Consider the following 25,904-nt stretch of genomic DNA (forward strand, 5'->3'; position numbering starts at 1 on the left):
TGGAATTATGAAAATAGAGCACAAAATCTCATCTCACTCACACTCCCCCTTCAATCCTTATACACATACATGCAGGGCCCACATTACGCTCCAGAAGCCAGTGGAAGCTCTGGATTTGCAGAAGAAATTTAATGTGGCTGAACCACCATGGTGTTTGTGCAAGTTTATACATTCTTGGTTGGAGCAAACCAGGGTAATTCCACCCAAACCTGCCAGAGTTCCAGCAGGACCACAGACTGAAAGCAGTACTGGCACAGCATTTCTCACAGATGGATGAACTCAAAATGCCATTGTCACTAAATCCTGTAATATAGGGGGTTTTACCTACAGAAATCACATGAGAAAGCTTGAGGACACATACTACTACCCCTAGCATTGTGTTTCGCAGAATTCAGTGTATTATGTCTGAATATAAAGAAACAGTTCCATAGTTCCTATTATACTTCAATACTGCTTCAAATAAATCTCCTTCAGTTCTCATCTTCTCATTTCCTTCCCATGTACATATTAGCAAACTGCTCCAGGAAGGATGGTTCCTATTCCTTATAGTCTGATACTGATGGATATATTTAATTTTCCGTTTCCCACATCTTACCACTCGTATCCAGTGTCTATACCATTCTCTTCCTCCTCGCACACACAGATATTTTCCTCTGCATTATCTCTGATAAATGGAAAGTACCGTCTATCGCATTCAAAACCAAACCCAAGTGTCCTTACATCTTTGGGAGACTTCTCAGTGAGGAAAGCAGCTGTAAGAAGAGCCTTTACTATTCTTGAATCTATCATTAAAAACAGCCGAAGCAGATCTAATTTTATCCTTTTTAAGAAGGAAAAAAAGTTTGTCTTCCATTTCCTACCACAATTTTGATTTAGTATCAAAATTAAATATCCTTTCAATAATCTTTCATATTGTCTGCCAGACTGCAGTACACATTAGCTATTCTCTATCCTCCCTCACTGTACTACTTTATTAATGTGAACTCAAGGTCTCCTGCCCTCTTTCATAATTTCTAATTACCTATAGGCAATATTATAAGGAATGTCCATTAGCATAAAGATTATTTTTGGCATGATAAGACACATTTTAAGGCTATCAATCTTTCTCCAGACTGAAAATGATATATTTTGCCACCTCTGGGTTTTTCTTATAACTTTTAAAAAGTAGTATTCCATGCAAAGAGGTTAAATTCACTATATCTTGTTTGAATCTTATTCCCAGCTATTTTTATTCCACTAAGTTCCAATTTAAAGTTGAGGCTTGCCATCATGTATAATGACTGACAGAAATTTTAAAAAGGATAATTTCATCTTTCCCCTATGTTCACCAACAGTGTTTAGAGTTTGGTCTGTCATGCTGTGAAACTTGCTTGGCTCTGCAATCTGCAATGCACTTCTAAGTACCAGAAAACGTCTGTGTGAGCATCAGGCAGGAAACAAGTTCACCATTTGAAAAGGCTTGTCATTTGCAAATACAAGTAGCACATATGTGGCTCATAAATGCTAGCTCTTCTTGTAGGAAGAAACGTCTAGTTAGTTTTCTGTTCCAGCTCATGTATTCAATATTTAAAGGTAAGCTTGCACATGACAAACATGAGATCATTCACAGAGGTACTGTAAAATACACATGCATATTTAGATTACACATTCAAAGGTAAATTCAAAAAAGCAGTCTTTCTTGTTCTATGCGTTTGCAAAACACTAGTAAATGTTGCCTAATTTGAAAATAAAGAAAGGCTTTTTAGTACATGGAAACCACAAAAGAAGATCAGAATTTGCTGCTGTACTCTCAGCCATGTAGAAGAATAAATTACTTCCTCCTCCAAACTTACTTGTCCTACCCAGAAATTGTTCTGGTCTAATGACTCCCTTGATGACTGCCCAGTGCATTCTCCCTTCCTGCCTGTCGTGCAACAGAGGTGTTGCAGCTATACATCAAGAGAAGGCAGAGGTTTAGTTTTCCCAACTTGCAGTCAGTGCAGCGGAACAGGCACAAGGCAGGAAATGAGATTCCCTCATGAAGAACTGTACTAGTTTCCTTCTCTTTCCTGATCTTCCCCTGCCCAAAAGAAGAGCAAGGCAGGAAATAAAACATCATTTCTTCCTTGGGCTTCCTCTAAGAGCAGTTACCAGCTGCTCCTTGCGTTGACATGTGCTGAAAGACTGATGCTATCCCAATTCACCTGCTGTAGTCTTGGTACAGAGCAAAATCTATTTTATAAGAGAGAATGAGAAAGCACCAGATTAAAATCTCTTGGGTTTCCATCATCTTTTTCAGAATGAAAAACTAAGACTATAGGAAACACTTGCTAGAAGTTTTGAAACAGAAAGAAGCAGCAGCTCGGCAGAATAAATTATCAAGCTCTTGCCATTCTGTATACTATTTCTAAAACAACTGCTTCTGCTCCCTGAAGGCATTTAGCAGTGGGCATAGTTTAACAGCTGCTAAGCATGTAAAACTGTCTACTTAAAAATGCCTCTTGGAAGTTTTACACAACTTGTGCATCTCCCATACAAACCTATTTCTCAAAAAAAGATAAATCTATTCCCACCAAGAAATCAGATCAGAGGTAATCTCGGGTAATCTGAGAAGTTTTTTATTCCCTGCATGCTATACATTTTTCTTCCTTCTTTCCAAACCTGTGTTCACCTTTTCTTCCCAGGTCTACTGCTTCTTATAATCAGTGTCTGATTAATCCACCCTATTAAAAAAACCTAATAGTACACAAAGCCAAAAAAAAACAATTTCAAATTTTTTGGGTAGCACTAAAATTCCTGAAGATTGGGCCTATAGGTATGATTTCATTTGAAATGATATATTTAATTCAGAATATATACGTTAGTTTTTATCTTGCTTTTACTGGAACTTAAGACAACCTTTCTCCTTCCAAAAGTCATTATATATATATATATGCATGCACTTAAAATCACTTCAGTTTTGTCTTTGAAAGCAATCAACATTACCATTTGTATACAAAACCATGTGAACGTTTTGGCAACATGGCTTGCAAAATCTAAAAACTATAAAGATTTTACAGGGTGTGGTATCCTTAGGCATAGAAGCATGTATGTGCCCTAAACACAGACTTGTATGACCTTAGTGACTGATCTGCTTCTGTCTTTTAACGATGAAAACACAACAAAGCCAATGTATAGGGTTCCACAGAAAATGCGAAGTTTTTGATAAGTCTTTCAAAGCCTACAAAATTCTACAGCAACTGTACAGTAATCTATTATTTTTTTGAGGATAGACTAAAAAAACCTCAACAAAGGCTTATCATTCTACATTAAACCCTGTAAAATTTATTTAAAAGGAGATGGAAAGACTCTTTTGGAGTCTTCTCTCAATTGACACCTATTATGGTTAATGGACAGACTTGAACTGACCTTTTATATATCAGACAGTCACTGAAAAAGATGGATATTACAAAAAGTGATATGCATATGCAGAGCAAGAGGCCAGTGATGCACAGTAGCAGAAATTTACTATTAATCCACCCTGGATGGAGTAAAATAAAAGGAAAAATATTGCTATCTTGCAATGTTCACAAAATATTCACATTCACATCTAGAAGCATCTATATATATATATATATTAAAAAAAAAAAAAAGGGACGTTTAAAGCACAGATGACAAATGCAGATCAAGAACAGCATCATCCATATCTCTGAAAGCAGGCTTAATGAGCCTTTTGTCCCAAGTCCTATCTGGAATGCAATGGTGCATTGGAAGTACAGGTGATAGCCACATGGCCATCATGAACTTACCTTTGCAAACACTTAACTTCTGGAATTGATTTGGTTTGAGAAAGTCTTAAGATGACAATATTTATTCTAACTATAGGTAAAGATTAATTTTTGTAAATAGAATTAACCTGAGCTAACTTGAACTATACCACTTCTTTGCTATAATCAATCAAATGACAACAGCAACAACAAAGCTTTTTAATTTTAACAGCTGAGGATTTTTTCATGGTCTAGTCAAAGATAAAATAATTGCAACAGGCAGACTTTCAAAATAAAACTGATGACTGCACTATTCCCTGTTAGTATGTGAAAGAACGGATTTATAAACGTAGCCCCGCTTAGAATACATCTGTGCTGCACAGAGAAACAGAAGCTTCTTGGTCCCCACAGAGGCCTCGTATGTGAAAACTCTGTCAAGCTGTCGAGATCCCCAGCTCTCAAAATTTAAACTAGGTCTTCAGTGCTTTTTAAAAAAAAAAAGTACTTTGGGGGAGAGGAGGAAATGTTTAGCAGGAGAGCAGCTAAATGAATATAACTGTAATTTCATACAGCCATTATTTTCTTTTAATTTACTGCAGCAGAAGTTAAAAGTACCACAATCACTGGTGTAAGTCCACTATTTAATGTTACTGAAATCTAAGTTGCTTCAAAAACATTATTTTCTAGACAGATAGAGTCTATGTAGAAAAAAGTCACTGTTACCAGAATAGTCAGTGCATGCTCTTGCTTTACATACAAGAATGGAAGCAGGAGGTTTTGTCAGTAGAAGTTCCCGCTGTGCAGCACCCCAATCATTTCATGTCACAGTCCAGCTTGGATGGCTGATCCAGGCAGGCTCTACGGGCCCTTCTAGATGGTCAGTGCACGAGAAGTGCCTCCATCCACACTAGTTATTCTACAACTTGCAAATTTAAGTAGGCAGATTGACTTCATCTGTTTTACGAAGGCCTGTACATCATGCTGCAACTGAGTTGCTGTGCGTTGGACTCAAGTAGAAAACAGGAATTCAGGCATCCATGGCAAAAACTGATTATTTGATTAGTTATGCTGTAAGACCATGACACAAAGCAGACGAGCATTTGAAACTGAAAAGAATGGCAGACTTCAGATTTCTTGTTTTTGGTGAAAATGAAGAATTGTTGGAATAAGTCCGCATAAAAATCAGAAAAACACACAAACTACAGTTTGTGCTTGAGTTTACTTGAAAATTTAGCCCAGTTTTCATTAATGTGATTATTTTAATTTCAACTGTACTTTGCCAATCATGGGGTGAAACTAAACACTGTGCTTTCAGTACAAGCAACCTCTTTGCTGGTATCCAGCGGTACACAATGCCATCTCCTCTAACTGCCTTACAAGCTATCAATGCATTCTGCTGGGCAGAAACATAAATAAAGTTCTGCCTTAAAACCTAATATAGGAAGGAAAAAACCCCACACAACTTGTTTTAAGTTAATCCTCACAATCTCACTACGAACACCCTCCTAACTCAGAATAAATCCTGTATGTTATATAATTATAAACATGTCAATTCTTTTTCCTTATTCACTCCTTCTAAGTTTTTGTGTTGTTTTTTTTTTTTTTCCTTCAAAAACAGGTGAGTCAACTTGTTACCATAGTGGTGATGAACAAGAAGAGTCTGAATAATGTCACGGGCCAAAGCATACTTTCAGGATAACTTGAGAATTTCAGCAGACAGTATATAAATACTTCATGTTATTGCTCCAAAAACCACCTGGAATAATGGCTACCCCAAGCCTTCATCTTCTTGCTTTCTCTTGCAGTTGGAACTCAGAGTCTTACAGCAGGAGACAGTATTAAGGAAGAAAAAAACTAGTTCTTGATATACTAAAGTGATAAAACTTTTAACACTAGCATTAATCGGGGCAGCAGACCAAAGTCTCAAGTCTCACATGATGCAATGTTGCCTTGTCAAACAAAACAAAACAAAACAAAACACACTTAAGAAATCTAAGCACCTCAGCTGCTAGATCTTATTTCTGGAGTTCATGAAAAACACTACGCACACAAACCACAGCAAGATGAGTAAGACAGATGACAAGAAGATCCAGAAACAAGAAATAAAGCATATTTGTTCTTAGAAACAAGGGATAAGGTGTTAATCTTAGTGAAATAGGATTCTTGCAGTACTGGCAAAGTTACTGTCAGGATAAATTACTTGCTTCAGCAAATACCAAGCACAGAGGCAAGCTTGTCAGGGTGCCAGACTAGCTCAAACAACTGCCCTTCCAGCAAAGTATTTCTATTGTGCATTTAGTTCATATTTCACTGCTTTTTCTCCTGTTCCTATTTTTGCGTCTTTGCTTTATGCCCTCTCCTTTGTGCGACTATATTCCAGATTATGGCAAGAATTTGCAATTTAACATTAAAACCAAGATGGAAGCAATGAAGGTGGTTTTTTTGTGTAATTTGCACACAATGCCTTCCTGAATGACATACATGAATAAAGCTATCACTGCTAGTATTTCATTTCCCAAAAAGAAGATATGAATTAAAAATTAGTTTATGGTTATGTAAATTTTGATTATTCTAACATATTGAAACAGAAACAGCTCTAGAATAACACATATTTTCAGTTCCAGCATGTCAAAAAAGATTCATTTCTATGTTTATTCCTGTGTTGGGTTTGCGTGGCAAGGTTTTGGTAGCGGGGGGGACTACAGGGGTGGCTTCTGTGAGAAGCTGCTAGAAGCTTCCCCTGTGTCTGACAGAGCCAATGCCAGCCGGCTCCAGGACTGACCTGCCGCTGGCCAAGGCCGAGCCAATCAGCGCCTCTGTGATAACATATTTAAGAAGGAAAAAAAACCAGTTAGAGCTTTTGCAGCCAGAGAGAGGAGTGAGAAGATGTAAGAAACTCTGCAGACACCAAGGTCAGTGCAGAAGGAGGGGGAGGAGGTGCTCCAGGCGCCAGAGCAGAGATCCCCCTGCAGCCTGTGGTGAAGACCATGGTGAGGCAGGCTGTCCCCCTGCAGCCCATGGAGGAAGGATGAGGGGGTGTAGAGATTCCACCTGCAGCCCATGGAGGACCCCACGCCGGAGCACATGGAGACACCTGAAGGAGGCTGTGGCCCTTGGGAAGCCCGCGCTGGAGTAAGCTCCTGGCAGGACCTGTGAACCCGTGGAGAGAGGAGCCCATGCCAGAGCAGGTTTGCTGGCAGGACTTGTGACCCCGTGGGGGACCCCACGCTGGAGCAGTTTGCTCCTGAAGGTCTGCACCCCATGGGAGAGACCCACGCTGGAGCAGTTCATGAAGGACTGTAGCCCGTGGGAGAGACTCACATTGGAGAAGGTCGTGAAGGACTGTCTCCTGTGAGAGGGACTCCATGCTGGAGCAGGGGAATGATGAGAGGAGTCCTCCCCCTGAGGATGAAGAAGCAGCAGAAACACCGTGTGATGAACTGACCGTAACCCCCATTCCCCGTCCCCCTGTGCTGCTGAGGGGGGGCGGAGGTTGAAGCCGGGAGTGAAGTTGGGCCCGGGAAGAAGGGAGGGGTGGGGGGAGGTGTTTTAAGAGTTGATTTTATTTCTTATTCCTCTACTCTGTTTTGCTTAGTAATAAATTAGATGAATTCCCTCTCTAAGTTCAGTCTGTTTTGCTCGTGATGATAATTAGTGAGTGATCTCCCCCTGTCCTTATCTCGACCCACAAGCGCTTCATTACGCCTTTTCTCCCCTGTCTAGTGAAGGAGGGGAGTGATAGAGCGGCTCTGGTGGGTACCTGGCCCCCAGCCAGGGTCAACCCACCACAATTCCATATAAAAATGGAGTGAAGATCTAAATTGTAACCGTGGCACAGGCAAAACTAAATGAGATCTTAAAAAATAAAATTCAGCACAACAACAATATGCTCTTGGAAGACTCACTACATGTATCTATTTATATCCTGGTGCTACTACACGAAAACAATGCAAGTAAGCACTGGCTTTGAAGACCGGGGGTGATTCTGCAACTATACTACCTGCTCAGGGTGCCATCTTCCAGCTCTGATGGAAACATATTCCATAAGACACTTACTCTATCACACTACCAAAGTCTCAATCGTTTTCCAGTAGCATCTGTAAGATCACACTCCACTTCAGCTATCTGTCCACAGTTCTGAATATCACTTATAAACAGTATCAATTTAAACACATAGTATTATGCTATGACAATATTACAGAACCAAAGTTCATCCAAGTTTGATTAAGAATTCAATGGAAACTTGATGTTTGCACAACTCAAATTTTCTCTATCTTTAAATGCTGTCAAGATATTAATAACTGTTTTTCTAAGATCCTCTACAGTATTCAGGTGTAAATACATGGCGGGGGGGGGGGGGGAGGAAAATGGACAATATTAAAATAATAAGAATATTGTGTACTAATTCTAATGCTAGTATACTATTGTATACTAATTCTTACTAATTCTAGCCAATTAAGTTGCACGTAATGCAAGTCCTAAAGTGACTGGAATACGAGAAAATAATTTATCCAAGTATTCCTACATAACTATATTTCCAGAAAAGCTGGGTTATAGATAGTAAACAAGTATATTTTGATCCAATAAATTGCCCTAATAAATTGTTCAAGAAGCTGCCAAAATATGCCATAGCCATGAGATAAACAGAAAGACGCTTAAGTTGAGAAAAATAAATTAAATTATATGAATATATAAACAAACCAACAGTCAAATATTGTATTGTATGAGCAAACCACAGTATATGATAAAATATAGCCTGCAAAACTGCCAGACAAAATACTTATGAAGCCTGCACTGTCAAAACATAATGGCATCTCAATAAAAAAAGACACACCTAAGAAAGAGATTAATCATGAAAGTCAAAAGAAATATATAAAAGTTCATATTCATTAGAAAAATCATTTGTGAAAAAGCAGTCCAATCACAGATGGAATTACATAGGGTAGGAAAGATCAGTATCTAAATAATAGTCTAAGAAACACAGATTTTAAAAAGACTTTCTATTTGGAATTCTATTACAGGTTATTAGTATGGTTTCAGTTTTTAGCAGCAAATTCAATACCACCATCAGTGTAATTAGCAAGAGACAGTGGGCTTATCTGAGGTATATCTAAGAACTGTATGCTCATGTGCCTATTACAAAGCCACATGTATCCTCCTAACTAATTTATTGTAAAAATATATAAATAATTTACAGCTATATATCCACATTTTACCCACAGACACGCGTACACAATCATAATGAAAAAAGCAGTCTGGCACCACCAGAAAGCAAATTATAATGACAACTCCATACAAATAGAAACTATGAAGACACATTCATTTTGCTGTCACTGTCTTATTCATTCAGAGTTATCCAAAGCTCACTAACATCAATACAGAGCTCTCCATTGCCTCAATGAGCTTTGAAGAGATCTTTAATGGGAAAGAGAACTAGCCAGCATATACTTACGATAGTTCACTGGTTTTACAAAGGTCAGTATGATTAGCAGAATTTTCTTCCTGGGTTATCTTAAACTTTACCTTGAATGTTCAGTTTGAGTACTCCAAAAAAGTTAACTCTGTTTAAATGTCAAAGTAGCCTACACAAAAGGAATACAAAGTTCTTCCTTCTGATAGGGCAAATCAGGAAAGTTAATAGCTCTGATTTGCTTAGATCTTAAGTTATTATTTCGGTTAAGTCTTTTATCTATAAAACATCCAGACACATTAAACTGTGTCTTTCTATATGCACTGCGCTAGTCTTATTTTGAAAGCAATCATTGCTCCATAACACTGTGCATGAGAAACTAAATATCAGCCAGACTAGGAGTACAAGTTTAACACACCATCTGATCCAAAGCTGCATCACAAAGTGTAGGTGGAAAAAAATACTGCTAGGTCTTCTAACTGTACAGGGGATTGGGGACTGGAGAGAAAAAGAAATGCTCATTCTCATAGCAAAAGGACTGACACAAACACTGCTCGCTTTCTGCGTGCCATTGCCAGAAGTTTAATAGCAGCAAAGGTTTTTAAGAGATGAGCAAGGCTGGCATGGCTATACATATACACTGGAAATTCATTTATTTAATCACTGATCTAAATTCATAACATAGTTTAAATCAAAAGTGAAGAACAATTTTTAGAAGAGATTTTGCATGGAGTGACAAGTATTGAAACTTGGTCCTCTTTTTCCACAGTAGCATTTTGTAGCTGTGACCCTCATATAAAAAGAAAAAAACAAAACAAAACAAAAAAACACCCCACCCAATCAACCAAACCCACCCCCACACACACACACACAAAACCAACCAAAAAAACCCCCAAGCCGCCCCCCCCCTCTAAAATCAACAATGATTTGCCCAATCGGAACAGGAAAAAGAGAAATCAAAATCCTAGAATATAAGTGACCCTTAGCTAGCCATTCATTCTAGTAATCTCTATGCTGCTTAAAAGAGGTAAGTCGACAAACTGTATCCTTGCTTAGCTGCTTTATGACATGCTCAGTTTCTACTGAGGCAACATCAGTTATTTCTGAACATACCTTTGTTCGTATCTAAATTATCTTCACACAGATTTGACATAAGAACTACTGATAAAAAGAAGAATCTTCTAAGTTTGTAAATAAGGACATTGCTTTTACCTGACAACTTCCCAACATTTTGATTGATTCCAGGAGTGAAAACAGAGTTGAGTTTACAATTTAAATTGAAAATAAAATAAATTCCTAGGCATGAGCTAATTTTGCATTTTTCATCCATGAGCTCTTAATCACATGGATGATTACTGCCTGTATAAGGGGAACTCACCATGAAAACCTAAGGAGAAAGAAAGATGAAGAGAGTAGCTTTCTGAGAAGGCACCAAGTACCAACTGGATTAAATGGACCTATGCTATTTCACACCCAGCTGAGGCTCTGACCGAAGGCAGAGAACTGCTGTATTTATAATATTAAGGTATATAAAGGACAGAAATACAGATTGTCAGACATATGCATTATTTCTTTATATATACCGCACATTCATAAAAAAAATACATGTGCTTACCAACTGGCTCTGTACAATTACAAAACCAGGTGTAGGATATGTCCCTGATGTGTGATTTCTAAATCCTTTTCCAAGAAAAGGTTCCTTTTCTGTCACTGGGAATCATCATGTCACCCTTCAAACAAATCAATTCCTCTTCATGAATTAAAGTGGAGCCAGACTACACAAAATCAGCACTATTATTTTGGTCAAAATCATGAATTTATGTAAGCATGCTGTATCAACAGTTTTCATAGGGTTATTTTTCTTCCAGTAGGAAAATGACCAGCACTGTTCTGATAACCTGGGCTACAAAGTAATGTCACTGTGCAGAGAAAACATTAAATAAATCTGCAGCACAGAGCTATGCCAACATACATGCTACGAACTGTCAGAATTTCTCTTGCCACTACACTAGCACTTGTTTCATAAATTCTGGCTGACCGAGGGTAAGGGATAATTAGGAGATCAAATTTAAATTCTGCTAAATCATCTATATGGTCATATACAAACACAAATATTGAAATGGGTAACTACATGTACAGTTGGCGCACTGTTACCTGAATACCAGACCTACATTTTTATCTATTACATTTTTATTCTTCTTTCACTTCCATTTATGGCAACAGTTTCATACCATCAATTGCTTTATCTATATAACCATTTTTCCATGCCAGGAAATCACTGAAACCTATCATGAGGAAGAAAAAAACCTTAATATAGCAGGAATACAGGACTGTAGAACTTCAGAAGTTGAGAAACTATTTAAATGAGGATAATTCTTTTTGGCTTTAACCTACTGGACTTGAAAGCAATGGCATGAGCTATAAGCCTCATACTAAATGCTCCTTTGTAAGTTACAAAACTGTTTGACGAGTTGGTATTCTCATATCTACAACCCCAGTAAATTTGCAGGAAATTCAATTATAGTGCTGCTTGGGTGTTGTGCAGTCATCTTCATCCCACTCCTACTTCCAATTGCTTTTTGTTAAAAGAACTGGATAACTCATTGGGAAATTTGCTAGATCTGGCAGTATTATTTGTTTTCTTATCAGAAACTCTTCCTTCTATCCTCTGTACTAAATGTGTCATTTAGTTCAAAATTACTGATGAGCTTTAACAACTGAGTATAATCAATTCCTTCTAAAGACTTTTACAGACATTCTGGGTTTCTTCCATTGCTTGCTCATTATTTTGCAACGTACTTTTCAGTATCTGCAGATTTATCAGAAAATATAATTGGTGTGATCAACTCCATTGCCAAGGAGTGTCAGGTGGGATTTAGCTGACTGACCTGCAGTAACTGATCAAAACCATGGAAGTACTAAATGGGAAAATGGTTTCATTTTTGTAGCTGTTATAATTTTATGGTCTTCAGCCACAAGTTAATCACAGTCAATTGCACAGAACTGCTGATGTTGGGACATTACATATTAATGGGGTTGCTATTTTTAATGCTTCTCTGCAAGGTACCGTTAAGACTTGGCTGTTGAGGAGGCTGGGGCAGCACACTATGCAAATCCGTGCTGACCTGGAGCACATCACACTGTCATATGAAAATGTTTCATTCAGGAAACCACAAGAGAAGTAAGAAAGCAGCTAATCACTTGCCTTCTGAATACATGGAGAAGACATTTATATCAATATGATCTCTACATGTGGGAGGACAACGTGTTTCATGGTGAATCTGGTTTCAACAAGGCTGCAACACATAGGCATATGTAGTCTACAAAGATTAAGCTACTAGATCAGCAGCGGAACAAACAACATAAATTGAGGAGAGAAATTTTCCATTTTTCAGCATTAAAAATTAAGTCTATTCACTCAAGTCTGATAATCTTCAAGTGTTGCTCAAAAACATTCTGAATGTGGCCTGCAAAAGAGCTTCATCATGAGTGTGGCCAATGACATGAACTGACAACTGAGTTGGATCATTTCAGAAGATCTTTTTGTTGAGTTGAGATTAGTTTGACTCTGCAGGACCCCAGAGCTGTGTGCCAGTCCCAGCCTGTAACCTCCCACTTGTTAAGTACTCATAGTGTGTCAGCAAATGGACGCAGTTAGGAGCACCTGTTGTAAAGTATTAAGATCCTGAAGAGCAAAGGAGTCCAGGAAGGCTGAAGATTCTTCAAGAAGGAAATCTGAAAGGTGCAGGAGCAGACTGTGGCCATGTGCCAAAAGGTGAGCCAGCAGGGAAGAAGATCAGCCTGGCTGAACAGAAAGCTTTGGCTGAAACTCAGGAGAAAAAGAGAGTTTATGACCTTTAGAAGAAGGGGCAGGCAACTCAACAGGACTACAAGGATGTCATGAGGTTTGGAACAGACTGCCCAGGGAAGTGATTGAGTCATCGTCCCCGAAGGTATTTAATAGACATGTAGATGTGGCACTTAGGGACATGGTTTAGTGGTGGACTTGGCAGTGTTAGGTTTACAGTTGGACTTGATGATCTTAAAGGTCTTTTCCAATCTAAATGATTCTATGATTCTGAGATATAGACATATATAGCCTGTTTCTTAACCCTTTGTCTTTAAAATCATTCCCACACTGCTCAACTTCTACCAAATGAGGTCTTCTAAATGAATCAGTGACATGCATTTATCTGCCAGGTAAATGGCTTTCCCAAGTACCATTACACAACTCTTAACAATTTCAAGAGATTTTAAACATTCCACACACTGAAATCCATATTGCACACATTGAAATAGTCTGATGGTTCTCCAGCACGTTTTTTTAATAACTGGTGTAAGGCTTATTCAGCTAAGAAAGCTAAGCAATAGGATTGGGACTGGAATTGCAGCATTACAACCTATTTCAGACTACTATATATGCTAAGGTCAGCACACATTATGACAATGTTGGAGACGGTATTTGCCCTATGCAAATCCCTAAAAAATATGGGGAAACAAAGAGTTCTCTTGTACCTTGAGAATGTCTAGCTAAATAACAAGCACTGAGTTTGTTCCTATTAAATATCTTAAAATGGATAATCCTAGAATAAAACATCTTTGCTGCCAAAGAGAACATCTGATTACATCCACCGGCTCCCAATATTCTCCATTACCCTGAGATATGCTACTACAAAATAAACACAAACTGTGCCAATGAGGTGTTCTGCTCTCTCTTTGCAAGCAGCTGGGCAAGGGTATGCCAATGTATATTTTCAAGTGAAAAAGCAATTTAATATGATAAAGTTAAATCCTATTACTAAATCTAGTACATTTTTATTAGTAGTTATTTAAATTTATGGGTATATGCAGTATCTACACACCATGAAATGAAGGAATTACCGATTTCCAGCATGAATTACTTGATAAAAATGGCTGCATTAAATGCAGAGTTGTTGAATAAATCAGTAATGCTACAGTGGTTAATTACAAAGTTACTTAAAGGAAGAAAACCTGCAGTATTTTACAGTGTATTAAACTTGCAATTGCTTCCAAAGTGACTAACAGACAACATTAGTAAACACAATACATTTCATAACGGACTGCAGGAAACGCTTTAATGTCTTTAAAAACCATAGTTTAAGGCCAAATCCATATTGCTTAGCAATCAGGCTGCAAAATATCGCAAACAACACTTAGCTTTCTCTTAGTACTTTCCATTAGTAGATTGCAAGTGCAGCATAAAAGATGACTCTATAATTATGCTTATTTTACTGATAAGGTGAAAGATGCATGGGGAGAAGTAATGTAGCCAGTGCTATCTGACAGGCTAATTGCAGACTGAGTGGTCTCACTCTGTCCCCCAAGTCTCAGAGAACTGTCATGGCCAGTCTCACAGTCATTTTGATGTAATTTTCCACATTTCTCATTTTTTCAAGTGCAATCTAAAAACACCGTATTGGACACATTAAGTTTTAATGACAGCCACAGACAGCTGCAATTTCCCTCAGTAAAATAAATGATTAATTAGTAAAACACAGTATGCAATATACGTCCAGAGTGACTTATCCCTATTGCTAATCGTAGCAATTAGGTTCAATTTCTAAAGCTCCACAGCCTGCATGGTGTTTTGTAGAGCTGTGAAAGAAGCACGAGCACGCACTGAATAATTTATACTCCAAATTACACAAACATACAGACAATGTATCGTAATTTTCTAGATTAGCAACCAGTAAGGTCACTTCTGATAGCCCCATAAAAATATCTAAAAGCAGAATTATGTAGTTGATAACCTATGTATTTCATAAAGAATATAGGGAAAATGTGACTTGCAGAAATAAGCCTAAATGTGGGCAAGATTTTCTTTTTACTGGGACATTCAGTAAAATTAATCAACAAGCTCAACATCTGAAGTTTGAACAAAAACCCATTACCACTGACTAAATGGATTCTTTCCCAAAATAGCCATATTTTTTTCACCATGTTTATTTCAGCATAAAGACCCTCTCTTGCCAGGCACAAAACCAAAACCATATGAGTTTTCCTCATACGTCTCTGCCTGAAATGTTTTACCAACGATTTCAAAGGCGGCAAAGTCCTTAAATGTCCTCTCAATTAGCCAGCCTTCGACATTGCCTCAGTTAGCTGTAACTCAAACCATAAAAAAGTTAATAGATGGAAATAGCTTCAGACTGATTTGGAAGAGCACAGGAAAGCCCATATATTGTTTGGGAAAGAAGCATTATATATTCACTATTGTTGATAGCAAAAAGTGAGGAAGAAGCTACACAGTAATTTTTAGACGCTCATTAATTATACGCAACCTATTAGTGGCCAGAAATGTAATAAAACATAGAAAATATAGCACAGTATATTGAGGAAAAAGGATGACACAGATTCTGAGTTGAAGACCAGTTATGAGCAGAAAGGCCTGTCTGAAGTCAGAAAGTGAAGAATCCATTTCTTAGGAGAGGGTGAACGTACCAATTTCATCCATCCAACTCTCCGTTTTCTTGTCTTTTGTTTTGTTTTGTTTTTTAATGAGAGAAGTTATTACTGAGAAAAAGGTCAACACCAAGGAGACTTTGAGGAAAAAAAAAACCCAAACAATTCAATAAACATCAGTGACATGGAAAGAAAAGGCAGACCAATAACTACTTGTAAATCACAGACAGGCTACATGACAGCTTGTATTGTTTTATATGATGCAGCAGCTTTTATCAAGCTGCCTGTACTGCTAATCTCTGGTAATGCTTTGTCATGAAACTTTGCAGCCCACAAGTCTTGGTTACTTCATTTATCGAAGATTTGTCTGTCAGAAATGGAACATCTATGAGAAAAAGCTGTCGAACAGATTCAGGCATACTTTCTGGACTGATTTCTGGTGGATCGCTGAGTTTCCTCAGGTGCCAGGGTCCTCCAGATTATCTTCAGCTTTGTTCAATGTGGTTCTCAAAACATTAGGGGACAAGCTGCCTTATGAGACTTGTATGGCCAAAGCTGTAAGGAATTATTAGTAGACATTTTCAAGGCTTTTTCACTGAAAGTGAAATGGTAATTAATTCTCTTAATTGAACGATCATTCATTAGTCTTTTACTAAATACATTACCTAATAACATTCTCAATCTTGCAAGTTACTGCCATGTCTTCAATTTCCCTTTTCATGATAAGACTAATAACAAGCTAAACTCACAGCTTTATAAATCTGCAGCACAGTACAGAATATATTGTATGCAGTTTTTCCATTTAGATTCTTCAATTACAAGCAACTGCAACAAAAAAAAATAGCATACTGTACTAGCTAGTATTACATATTGGCAGATCATAATTAAATTGTTCCTTAGAAACAGTGGTCAGTGCTTAAGAAGATGGATTACATTGAATAACTGGACTAATATTTTAACTCAATTAACATGTTATTTTTCAATAAAGAGGTGTACACTACTGTAATTTCTTCTTCTATGGGTAAGATCAGCTATAAAACAGAAATACTGCAGCTTTTTTTCTGAAAACTTATGTGCCATTTTTCCCATGTAGATTGCATGCTTTGTGTATTTTTTAAAGTGGATGAAAACATGTGACATATTATTTTTATAAATAAATACACTTATTTTATACTGTTATAGGCATAAAATATTTCACTTCAATACCATATAAGACTGCCAGAGACGACGTTTCACAAAATCTAAAAATATATGAGCATTCCATGGCAAGGAAAGAATTTTTCATTTTTGTCTTTTAATTCTGTACTGTTGTGAGTTTGATTTATAATATTGGGGCGGAAGTGATTTTTGGAAGAAGAAATTACATCTAGTTACAATGGAAGTAGGGTACCTTCTCCATGGAAACTGCCTGCCAAATACGTTCAGATGACTTATATATCGGATTCTTCAACACAATATTTCAATTTGATGGAATTATATTTTCCTAGAGTCTTCCACTAATAATTTAAAAGTGACATAAATGTATAAATGTCTTTATTTCTGAAGATAATCAAGTTGTGGCATTCCAATATCAATTTGTAATGAATCTCAAGGTCATCTTCTCTTTGGTTGTTCAAACTAGCTACTTATGTTCTTCTGAATCATATTCCGGTTTTGGCTTAATTCCTAATATTTTAATGTGTTTTAAAGACTGTTTGCGAATATTTTGTTGCTACTGCTCTTTCACTCTCCTGTATTATACCATGGATGATGCTCACTATATAGTGGACAGGCTTGTTAAGTCTTTATGGAGATACGAAAACTGGAGTTTAACAATGACCTTGAAAAGTAATTTCTGTTTCAAGAATTAGTATGTGTATTTATATTAGTAGAACGGGAATATTGCACTACATATCAAATGACTATTTCTCAGATAGGGCTACTAAAAAAGTACATTCCCATACTACTTTACAGCATTCACCATATCTTTTCTATCACTGATATTATACAAGTCATGCATTAAAAAACAAAATACAAATAACAACTCAATGTAGCAAAAGTTTTCAATAATCATCAGATTGGTCATTTCATTCCTGCTATGTAAGAGTTGTGTTTAGCTGTGTACTAGAACAATGTGTACTACTACTAGGATATTCCATCTCAATGGTGCTGAAAAACAAGGAGATAAATTACAATGCATATATATTATATATGCATCGCATATAACATCCAACTGTAGAATTAGAAAGAGGCCATTTTGATTTCATAAGGAAGGCAAGAAGAAAAGACAAGGAAAGGACAGAATCACACTGTGTTACAGTCAGATGGGGAGATGGAAATTATATGGTACAAAGGAACAAGTAAGTAAAAGACTGAATGATTAAGATGAAACAATAAAATCAATACAAGTTACATAAGTAAGTATTAGTAACTGGACATGAAATTCCAGTGAGTCACATGAAATACCTTGTGTTCCTTTTGTGGAGATCATCTGGTGAATGTTTTTAAAGATGAAGTACTATAAGGTACAACATATCTCCATACAGAAAATCACAGTAGATTCTTACACAAGTTTAATGGAGCTTGGTAAGTTAAAAATAAAATTCTTACATTTACCATCATGGTAAGAAAGAACTTTCCTGAGCAAAACAGAATTATTCACACTAGAAGCAACAGAGCATGCTGCCAATGTTACCAGCTCACTGTTACCACTGCTGTGTCATATAATATTATAATTCTTATTATTTATTTCCATATATAATACGGTTACAAATCCTTCTCAGTGGACAAGAACCTTTAAATTCACTCTATATTCTGACGTTATATAAGCAGGAACTAATGGTGAATTAATTATTTCACTTCTGGATTCAGCAAAATACAAGTCCATCAAGAAGCCAAATAGAATACATAAAGTTTCTAGTGAGCTGAAGGAAACCAGAAGGCATGAGGCTTGCCATCCAGCAGAAACATGCTGTTTAGAAGGACTAATGGGTAAACATCACGGCTAAACCTTTGACAAACCTTCTCAGACAGGACAACAATTGGTTGAATTTAGATACAGATGATCAAGAAGTGAGCAGTAAACCCCACAAACTTTCCAAAGCTTATTTTGGTATTTAAATGTCTCAGTTAAGTTAAGCAACTAGCATTTCATCATATGATGAAGTTGCAACAAGGGAAATTCTATCTTAGGATAAAAAATTATAATGATGTAGTCAAATATTGGAACAGTTGCCCAGAGACAATGTGGAAACTTAAGTGGACAAGGACCTGAGAAACCTGTTCTAAGCTGGCCTTGCTTTGAGTCAAGGGGTTGGACCTCCAGAGAGCCCTCTGAACCTAAATTACTCTGTAATTATATAAACAAAAACCAAACAAAATTATCTTTCTTGTAGATCTCAAAGACAATGCATGCTGCAGTTCACTAAGACGAAAGCTTATAAAAAATGTATCTGAGTCAAAGCTCCACAGCTGGAAAGTGACAAAAAAAGCTGAAACCCCAACCCAATAATAATTTTATTTCTTCTAAAATCCTAAAGGGCACTGAATGCAAAAGAAAATTTTCAAAGCAACACCAGCAGTCCGTGGAAGAAGCAGGAGAATATTGCAGGACAGGACAAGCCGGGACTCTAACCAATTGTTAGAATGGCCTAAGAAATCTGATCTCAGTTATCATGTACAAACTCAAGCTAGTAACCTCTAATTTTAGTACTGTTACTTAAAAGAACATTTTCTTCCTTTGCATCTCTCCTCTGAATAAATTGCACGCAAATTCATACCGATTAACAAATATAGTAAGAAAACTGAAAAGCTCTAAAATACTAGAGGAAAACAATATAATTTATTTTGATCTACAGCAGTTCATCTCCCCTGCCCCCTTTTTGGTAAAAGCTCAGGAGCTTTATACTCTCCACACCAAGATGGCAGTATCAGTTCAATTCTGCTATAGTATAAACTTTCTGACCTCCACCATGTTGAGACGCTGCTATTTATACTTCTGCATCAATTCCATATATTCAAGACATATTAAAAGACATCAAGTCCATAAACTCTTCTGACCCTTTTCTGCTGCTTAGCTCATTAATGCTGAAAGCTATTAATTTAACAAATGAGTGGGTGATTACCTCTTGAAGAACCCTCTTCATTTTCAGAAGCAATGTCTTTACAGCTGTGCAATCTTGCAGCATCAATCTGAAGGGCAAAGATTCAATGCCTCCACCTTCTTCCAGACCAGTAAAAGGCCACTCCACAGATGGGCTGCCAGCCAGCTGGCTAACACGAGGGTACCTGGCTTCTCCTTGGTCTACCTCCTTCGACAGCTTCAGAGATAGGTTCCTTACAAGAGAAAACAGAATGATCAACCCTGAAATATGAAAAATAACTCAATAATTTTTGACTTTTAGTTCCTTTGAGTTTAAACACACATTACGCATTCACTTTTTAAGCCTTCTAGCATGAATGGCCTTTATGATGTACATATGGCCATATGGTGTTAGCAATGAAAAATGCATTTATATGTATAACATTTTCGACAGGAATTGAAACCCATGCTCTATCCCACGCCCTTCAAAAGAAATCCATGTTCTTAAAATTAAATATCCTATGGGCAAAACTGCTATGGGTTTATTTTATTTCAGTTCAACTTTATGAAAAAAATTAATCTATCATTCAGTTTCAAAAGCTAAATCACATTTTTTTTCCATATGCTTTGACTTAGAACTCAAAAAGAAAAGAAAACCACCAAAGGAAATACTCCCTTCAGGCTGGCCCAGTGACATAAGATGAACCTGCTATTCTATAAAACAGAATTTGAAATTTAATTAATCTGTACTTAGTTTAGTTACCATTGAAGCTATTTACGCAGAATATGAAACAAAGCAACATTAAGTTGTGGTTGAGAATCCATTAAAGACAATGGAAAGATTCAGAAAGATTTTGATGGACTTTGGAGGTAATGGAATACCATTATTTTGCTGCATACATACTATCTTCCTTTACTATCAGGGCAAGATAAGATCTATAAGACTTTGCCATGCTGGAGCAAGTCCAGCAAAGACCAACAAGACAGCAAGGGGGCCGGAGTGCAGAATAAATGAAAAGGCTAAGAGAGCCACCTTTGCTCAGTCTTCCAAAGAGAAGGTGAAGGGAATCTCACTGCTGACCAGAACAACGTCCCCACTGGAAGGGTGCAAAGATATTGGAGCCAGGCTATCCTTAGGGATGCTGGCAATAGGTTGAAAGGCAACAGACAGAAGCTAGAATACAGGAAATTGTGACCAAATATAAGAACTTTATTTACTTATTACCACAAGGGTGGTCAAACAAAGGAACAGGGGCTCAGAGACGTTATGGGACACCCATCCTTGGAGATATTCACAACATGAAGGGTCAAGCCCTTAAGTAACTTGCTCTAACTGGACCTACTTTGAGCCAAGGCTTGGAAAAGAGACCTTCAGAGCTCCCTTCCCACCTGTGTGATTCTATGATCCAGAGGTCATAGATTCTATCAACCGAAATCAGCCACAATCAGGCAAAAGTTTAATAGTAGAAAAATAATTTAGAGATTACTTGACATTTTGATGGAACAGAATGTAACTAAAAACACTAAAGATTTTCTGGCTTGAAAGCATTCACAACTTTAATGTTGAACCTATTTTCTCTTCAACCAACAAGGAAAAAGAACAAATCTGAATGGAGAATAAACCTGAGAATGTGTCTGAACTGTGCAACAGTGGTATATCAATGACTACTAAATTACAAAAGTGTTGTAACAGCAATGCATAACATCCGTGTTCATACTAAATTAATTCACACAATTAAAGATGTCAGCGTAAGTGGTGAAGAAAATGACAATTATTATTCATTTAATGTATAGTTCCAATTTTTTGTTCCATTTGAATTTTCATGGAACACAAAACTGATTCTGAATTTCAAGCGTGGCCATATTTTGGAAGGACAAAAAATATTTTTTCACATGAAATTTTCTTTAGTTAACTTTGGTTTCATAGGAACCACATACAAAAAGGGATTAATGTGATTTCTCAAGACTAGCAATTCCCAGTGCCATAGTAACAAATTGGAAATGAGGCTACTAGAATTATCTTTTATGGATGGTTCATTTTTATCTTTTGCAAGCTATGTAATGTGCAGTAGGGACGTGTTAGATCAAAAAATGCACCATGGAGACCACAGCTATGGATAGATGCTTACGATGGCCAATGAAACTAAAATTTTCTAATCCAGGCTTTTCGAGACTCACGTAAAGCAATTACATTAGTCTGTTTTATTTTTTAAATACATTGAAATAACTTTACTACTAGAATATTTCGTGTCCTTTAAAATAATAGTCTGAGGTGGATGGTAAAGGTGCTTTTGACTGAAGGATATTAAGCCACTGCTGATTCATAGCCTTTATTAAAGAAGCCTCAGGTATAAATCATGCAAAGAAAAAACAACTTCTAACTGAAGTTTCATAACATAGGCCACTTTTAAGGGTTTATAAAAGAAACCACATTCAAACTATTGGAATCTACACTTGAGTAAGATTTATGTAGGCAGAAGAGCACAGTATTTAATTTGAATAAGATGAAACAACAAGGTCCTCTTTTTTCCTGTCCAGTGCCTGCAGGCTGGGAGACTAACCGTTCCTCAGAATATTCTGCATGTTCACTTGCGAGTTCCACTGAAGTTTCATCTTCCTCATGCTCCTGAAGAGGCATCTTATGCGGGTAATATCCTGACACTAAGAAAGGACCAACTTAAGATGTAATGCCTTGCAGAAGGAGTCATCTACAGCACATATCAGGGTGAAGAACCTGACATCAACAGAAATACTCTGCTGCTCCAGTGATGAGGAAGCAAGCAGTACTCTCGAAGAACTATCATTGTCTCTTACATGGAGGAGACACAGTGTTTATGTATAAGCTATAAGTGTACTGGAAATACAGCAAATCTTAATTTCAACTGAAGAAAATACCTCCAATGACTTCAGTGGGCTTTATGTTGACATCACACTGCTCAACACACAAAATTGCTGTCTTTTCAAATACAGAACCTTGTACTAAAGTATGAAAAGCACCATAATAACCCATTGCCACTCATGGTCATAATAGTTTAAAATCTAACCGAATTGCTACTGGAAAATGGTGACTCAAGAGTTGGTATCATATAGTACCTCTGAACTATCTGAAAAGAATATAGCTGATCTGTGACAGAAAAAAACCTCTTCACTGTCTGATACAACTCCTACTCGCTGCAGGAAAAAGCTCATTTTAATTTCATTCCAGAACTGATATTTCGTCAAGTACATTATTAACAATGTCCAGGTGGTCTATTACAGTATTATTATGGTAATCCACTGCACTTCATCTCAAAGCAGCAGTAGAGATTTTGCAAGGAAAAGAAAAAAGTTCTTACTAAAATTAGAAGTTTCTCCTTACTAGTAAAACATCTTTTTACCTCTGAAGTTGGAGAATGGACTGGTTCCTCAACTGGTAGTGGAGGAGCTCCTTACAGATCACCAGCCCCCTCCACCTTCCAAAGATGCATTTATTGTAATAAAAATATTTCACAGGCAAATGTTATCTGTGACAAACTTCTGAAAATGTGGATAAAAGCCTCAAAAGATCTATTTTAATGGCCAAAGATAATGTATTTCATTTAAATGACTATTAATTCTATAATATTATCAACATAAAATATTTTTAAAAATTAATTTGGTCAGTTTTAAATATATGGCTCCTGTCTGAGCTCTAAATTTGCCTGACATACACACACACACGTAGGCTATGTCCCTACTTTAATAAAACCATACCCGAAAATGTTCCTGGGCACTGGAAGTCAGTCAATGTTAAAGCACTTCTGAAATGGCTTGACCCAACCCAGCTATCACTCTTTCAAACGATTCCCTGGCATAGTTTGGTTGGCAGTACAGTCAAATTGGATGGGATCGCTCCATTCTGGAGGATGTCAGCGATGCAGATGTGCACTAAAGAACCATCCCATGTAGATGTCATCTCAAATCTCTGAGCATGGCTATGGAGCCATGAAGCTCCAAGCTTGAGATTTGTAACCCAGCCAGACTCCTAGGCAAGAGAAGAGCCAGCCTGTTTTGAAAGGTCTGAGATGAACTGTGGATGCAGTGGCAAATCACAGCTGAGAAGACTGGCAGGAAGCTGCTCTTAATTTTCTCACAGGTATTAAAGACTTCACTTCCCAGATAACAAGTGGTTCTCACGTTCTGTTTGATGAAGATCAGACAAAGTCTGACAAATGACATACTTAAAACTCTACCCAGTCTTTTATATCAATGTCATAGGGAAACAGCAATTCAAGTTGCTCAAGTGGTGTCGACCTGTGGAATACTTACTATACAGCTGCATGTTACATCTAAGGGGACCACAAATGACAACAGAGAAAAGCAAGCTGTCAGTAGAATTACTGTCACTGTAAGGTCTGAAAATCCACAGAAAATATGTTACAAATTTGTAATATATTAAATAGGATGAAAACCTGTGCAACTTGATGGTACTTTGGGCCTGCTGCTTGTTTCTATTGTATCTGGACATATCTACTGAACACCATGAATATATTTCCTCATTTCTAATGGATACAAAAAACAGAAGCTACAATATCCACATTTAACAAAATGGTAGTGCCATTAAGACAGAGTTCTATTTCAAAAGCAATCTTTATTGAAATAGTGAGATAACATTAAAATAATCAATCAGTGACTTTCAGCATTTTAATAGCCTCCATAAATCCAATGCAACTGCACGTTAACTAACTGGGGAAGAGAGACAATTGTGTAGCTTTTTTCAAAGCTCCTTTCCGTTAAGAAGTTAGAACAAGAACAACTTTATTATTCCAAAGCATCTTTAAAAGGGTTTTTTGTTGGGTGTTTTTTTTTCTCTCTCCAGTAAAAGAAGAAGAAAAAAAAAAAGAAGACCCAAAGATTCACAACTTGAGCTAGTTTGACTTATTCTTCCCTTCTTACTAATCCTCAGATCAATAACTTGAAGAGCTCATGGTAATTTGAACTTCACTCACATAAAGATCCCCAGATTATGTAGAGTTTAATCTTCTTAGTTTTCATCAGCAGTGCTCAAGACATTGCTATAGCAGAATTAGCCTAAACTAATCAATTGGTCCCACAGAGTCTGCACTCCTTGATACCAGCTTAACAGAAGAGAACCCATGCAACACTGTGAGCATCAGGACGACTCTGCAAGCAGAGTAAAAAACCACAGCCTCAGTGGGAAGAGCTGAATATACCTTCTTTCTTCCCAGAGGGCTTATCTTATAAAGCAGGGCCTTAGAAAAAGCCTTAAATGACTAATTTTCAGTGTTTGAGTGTACAACTGTTATGTGTATATATTCACATATAAGTACATCATGTATGCATATACACATATAGATTGTTTATATAGTTATAAAATTCATACACACAGTCATATATAAACACATATAAATTTGATCTTCATAAATATTTCAGCAAAAATACTTCTCTTATTTGTTCATAACTTGGCCGACTAGGAAACATATGTCCTTTTACATTAGAAAAATGTTATTAGCTCCATACAGAGGTTATATCCTGAAATCCTTTTTCAAAACTAGATAGCCTTCAATTCACGCTTTTTTCTCCCATCTAGAATTTTCATTTTGTCTTACCAACAGCAAATAGATGAAAAGGTTCCTCTTTGATAAAAGTCACTGTGGTGGGTTGACCCTGCCTGAGGGCCAGGTGCTCACCAGAGCTGCTCTATCACTCCCCTCCTTCACTAGACAGGGGAGAAAAGGTATAACGAAAAGCTTATGGGTCAAGATAAGGACAGGGAGAGATCACTCACTAAGTATCATCACGAGCAAAACAGACTGAACTTAGAGAGGGAATTCATCTAATTTATTACTAAGCAAAACAGAGTAGAGGAATAAGAAATAAAATCAACTCTTAAAACACCTCCCCCCACCCCTTCCTTCTTCCCGGGCCCAACTTCACTCCCGGCTTCAACCTCCGCCCCCCCTCAGCGGCACAGGGGGACGGGGAATGGGGGTTACGGTCAGTTCATCACGTGGTGTTTCTGCTGCTTCTTCATCCTCAGGGGGAGGACTCCTCTTAATCTTTCCCCTGCTCCAGCGTGGGGTCCCTCTCACAGGAGACAGTCCTTCACGACCTTCTCCAATGTGAGTCTCTCCCACGGGCTACAGTCCTTCATGAACTGCTCCAGCGTGGGTCTCCTCCATGGGATGCAGACCTTCAGGAGCAAACTGCTCCAGCGTGGGTCCCCCACGGGGTCACAAGTCCTGCCAGCAAACCTGCTCTGGCCTGGGCTCCTCTCTCCACGGATCCACAGGTCCTGCCAGGAGCT

At 37.5% G+C, this 25,904-nt stretch overlaps 1 protein-coding gene across 6 annotated transcripts in view; it reads right to left on the minus strand.

Annotated features, from left to right (window-relative positions):
* CCSER1 (coiled-coil serine rich protein 1) overlaps positions 1–25,904 on the minus strand; it is a 721,701-nt gene that overhangs the window by 413,879 nt on the left and 281,918 nt on the right. For all 6 annotated transcript variants that reach the window (XM_075751609.1, XM_075751606.1, XM_075751608.1 and 3 more), the window contains exon 6: positions 19,662–19,872. In XM_075751609.1, coding sequence (XP_075607724.1) covers positions 19,662–19,872 — 211 coding nt within the window. The remainder of the gene's footprint in view (positions 1–19,661; positions 19,873–25,904) is intronic.

The sequence above is a fragment of the Balearica regulorum genome, chromosome 4, assembly GCF_011004875.1.
Source record: "Balearica regulorum gibbericeps isolate bBalReg1 chromosome 4, bBalReg1.pri, whole genome shotgun sequence".
Taxonomy (NCBI): domain Eukaryota; kingdom Metazoa; phylum Chordata; class Aves; order Gruiformes; family Gruidae; genus Balearica; species Balearica regulorum.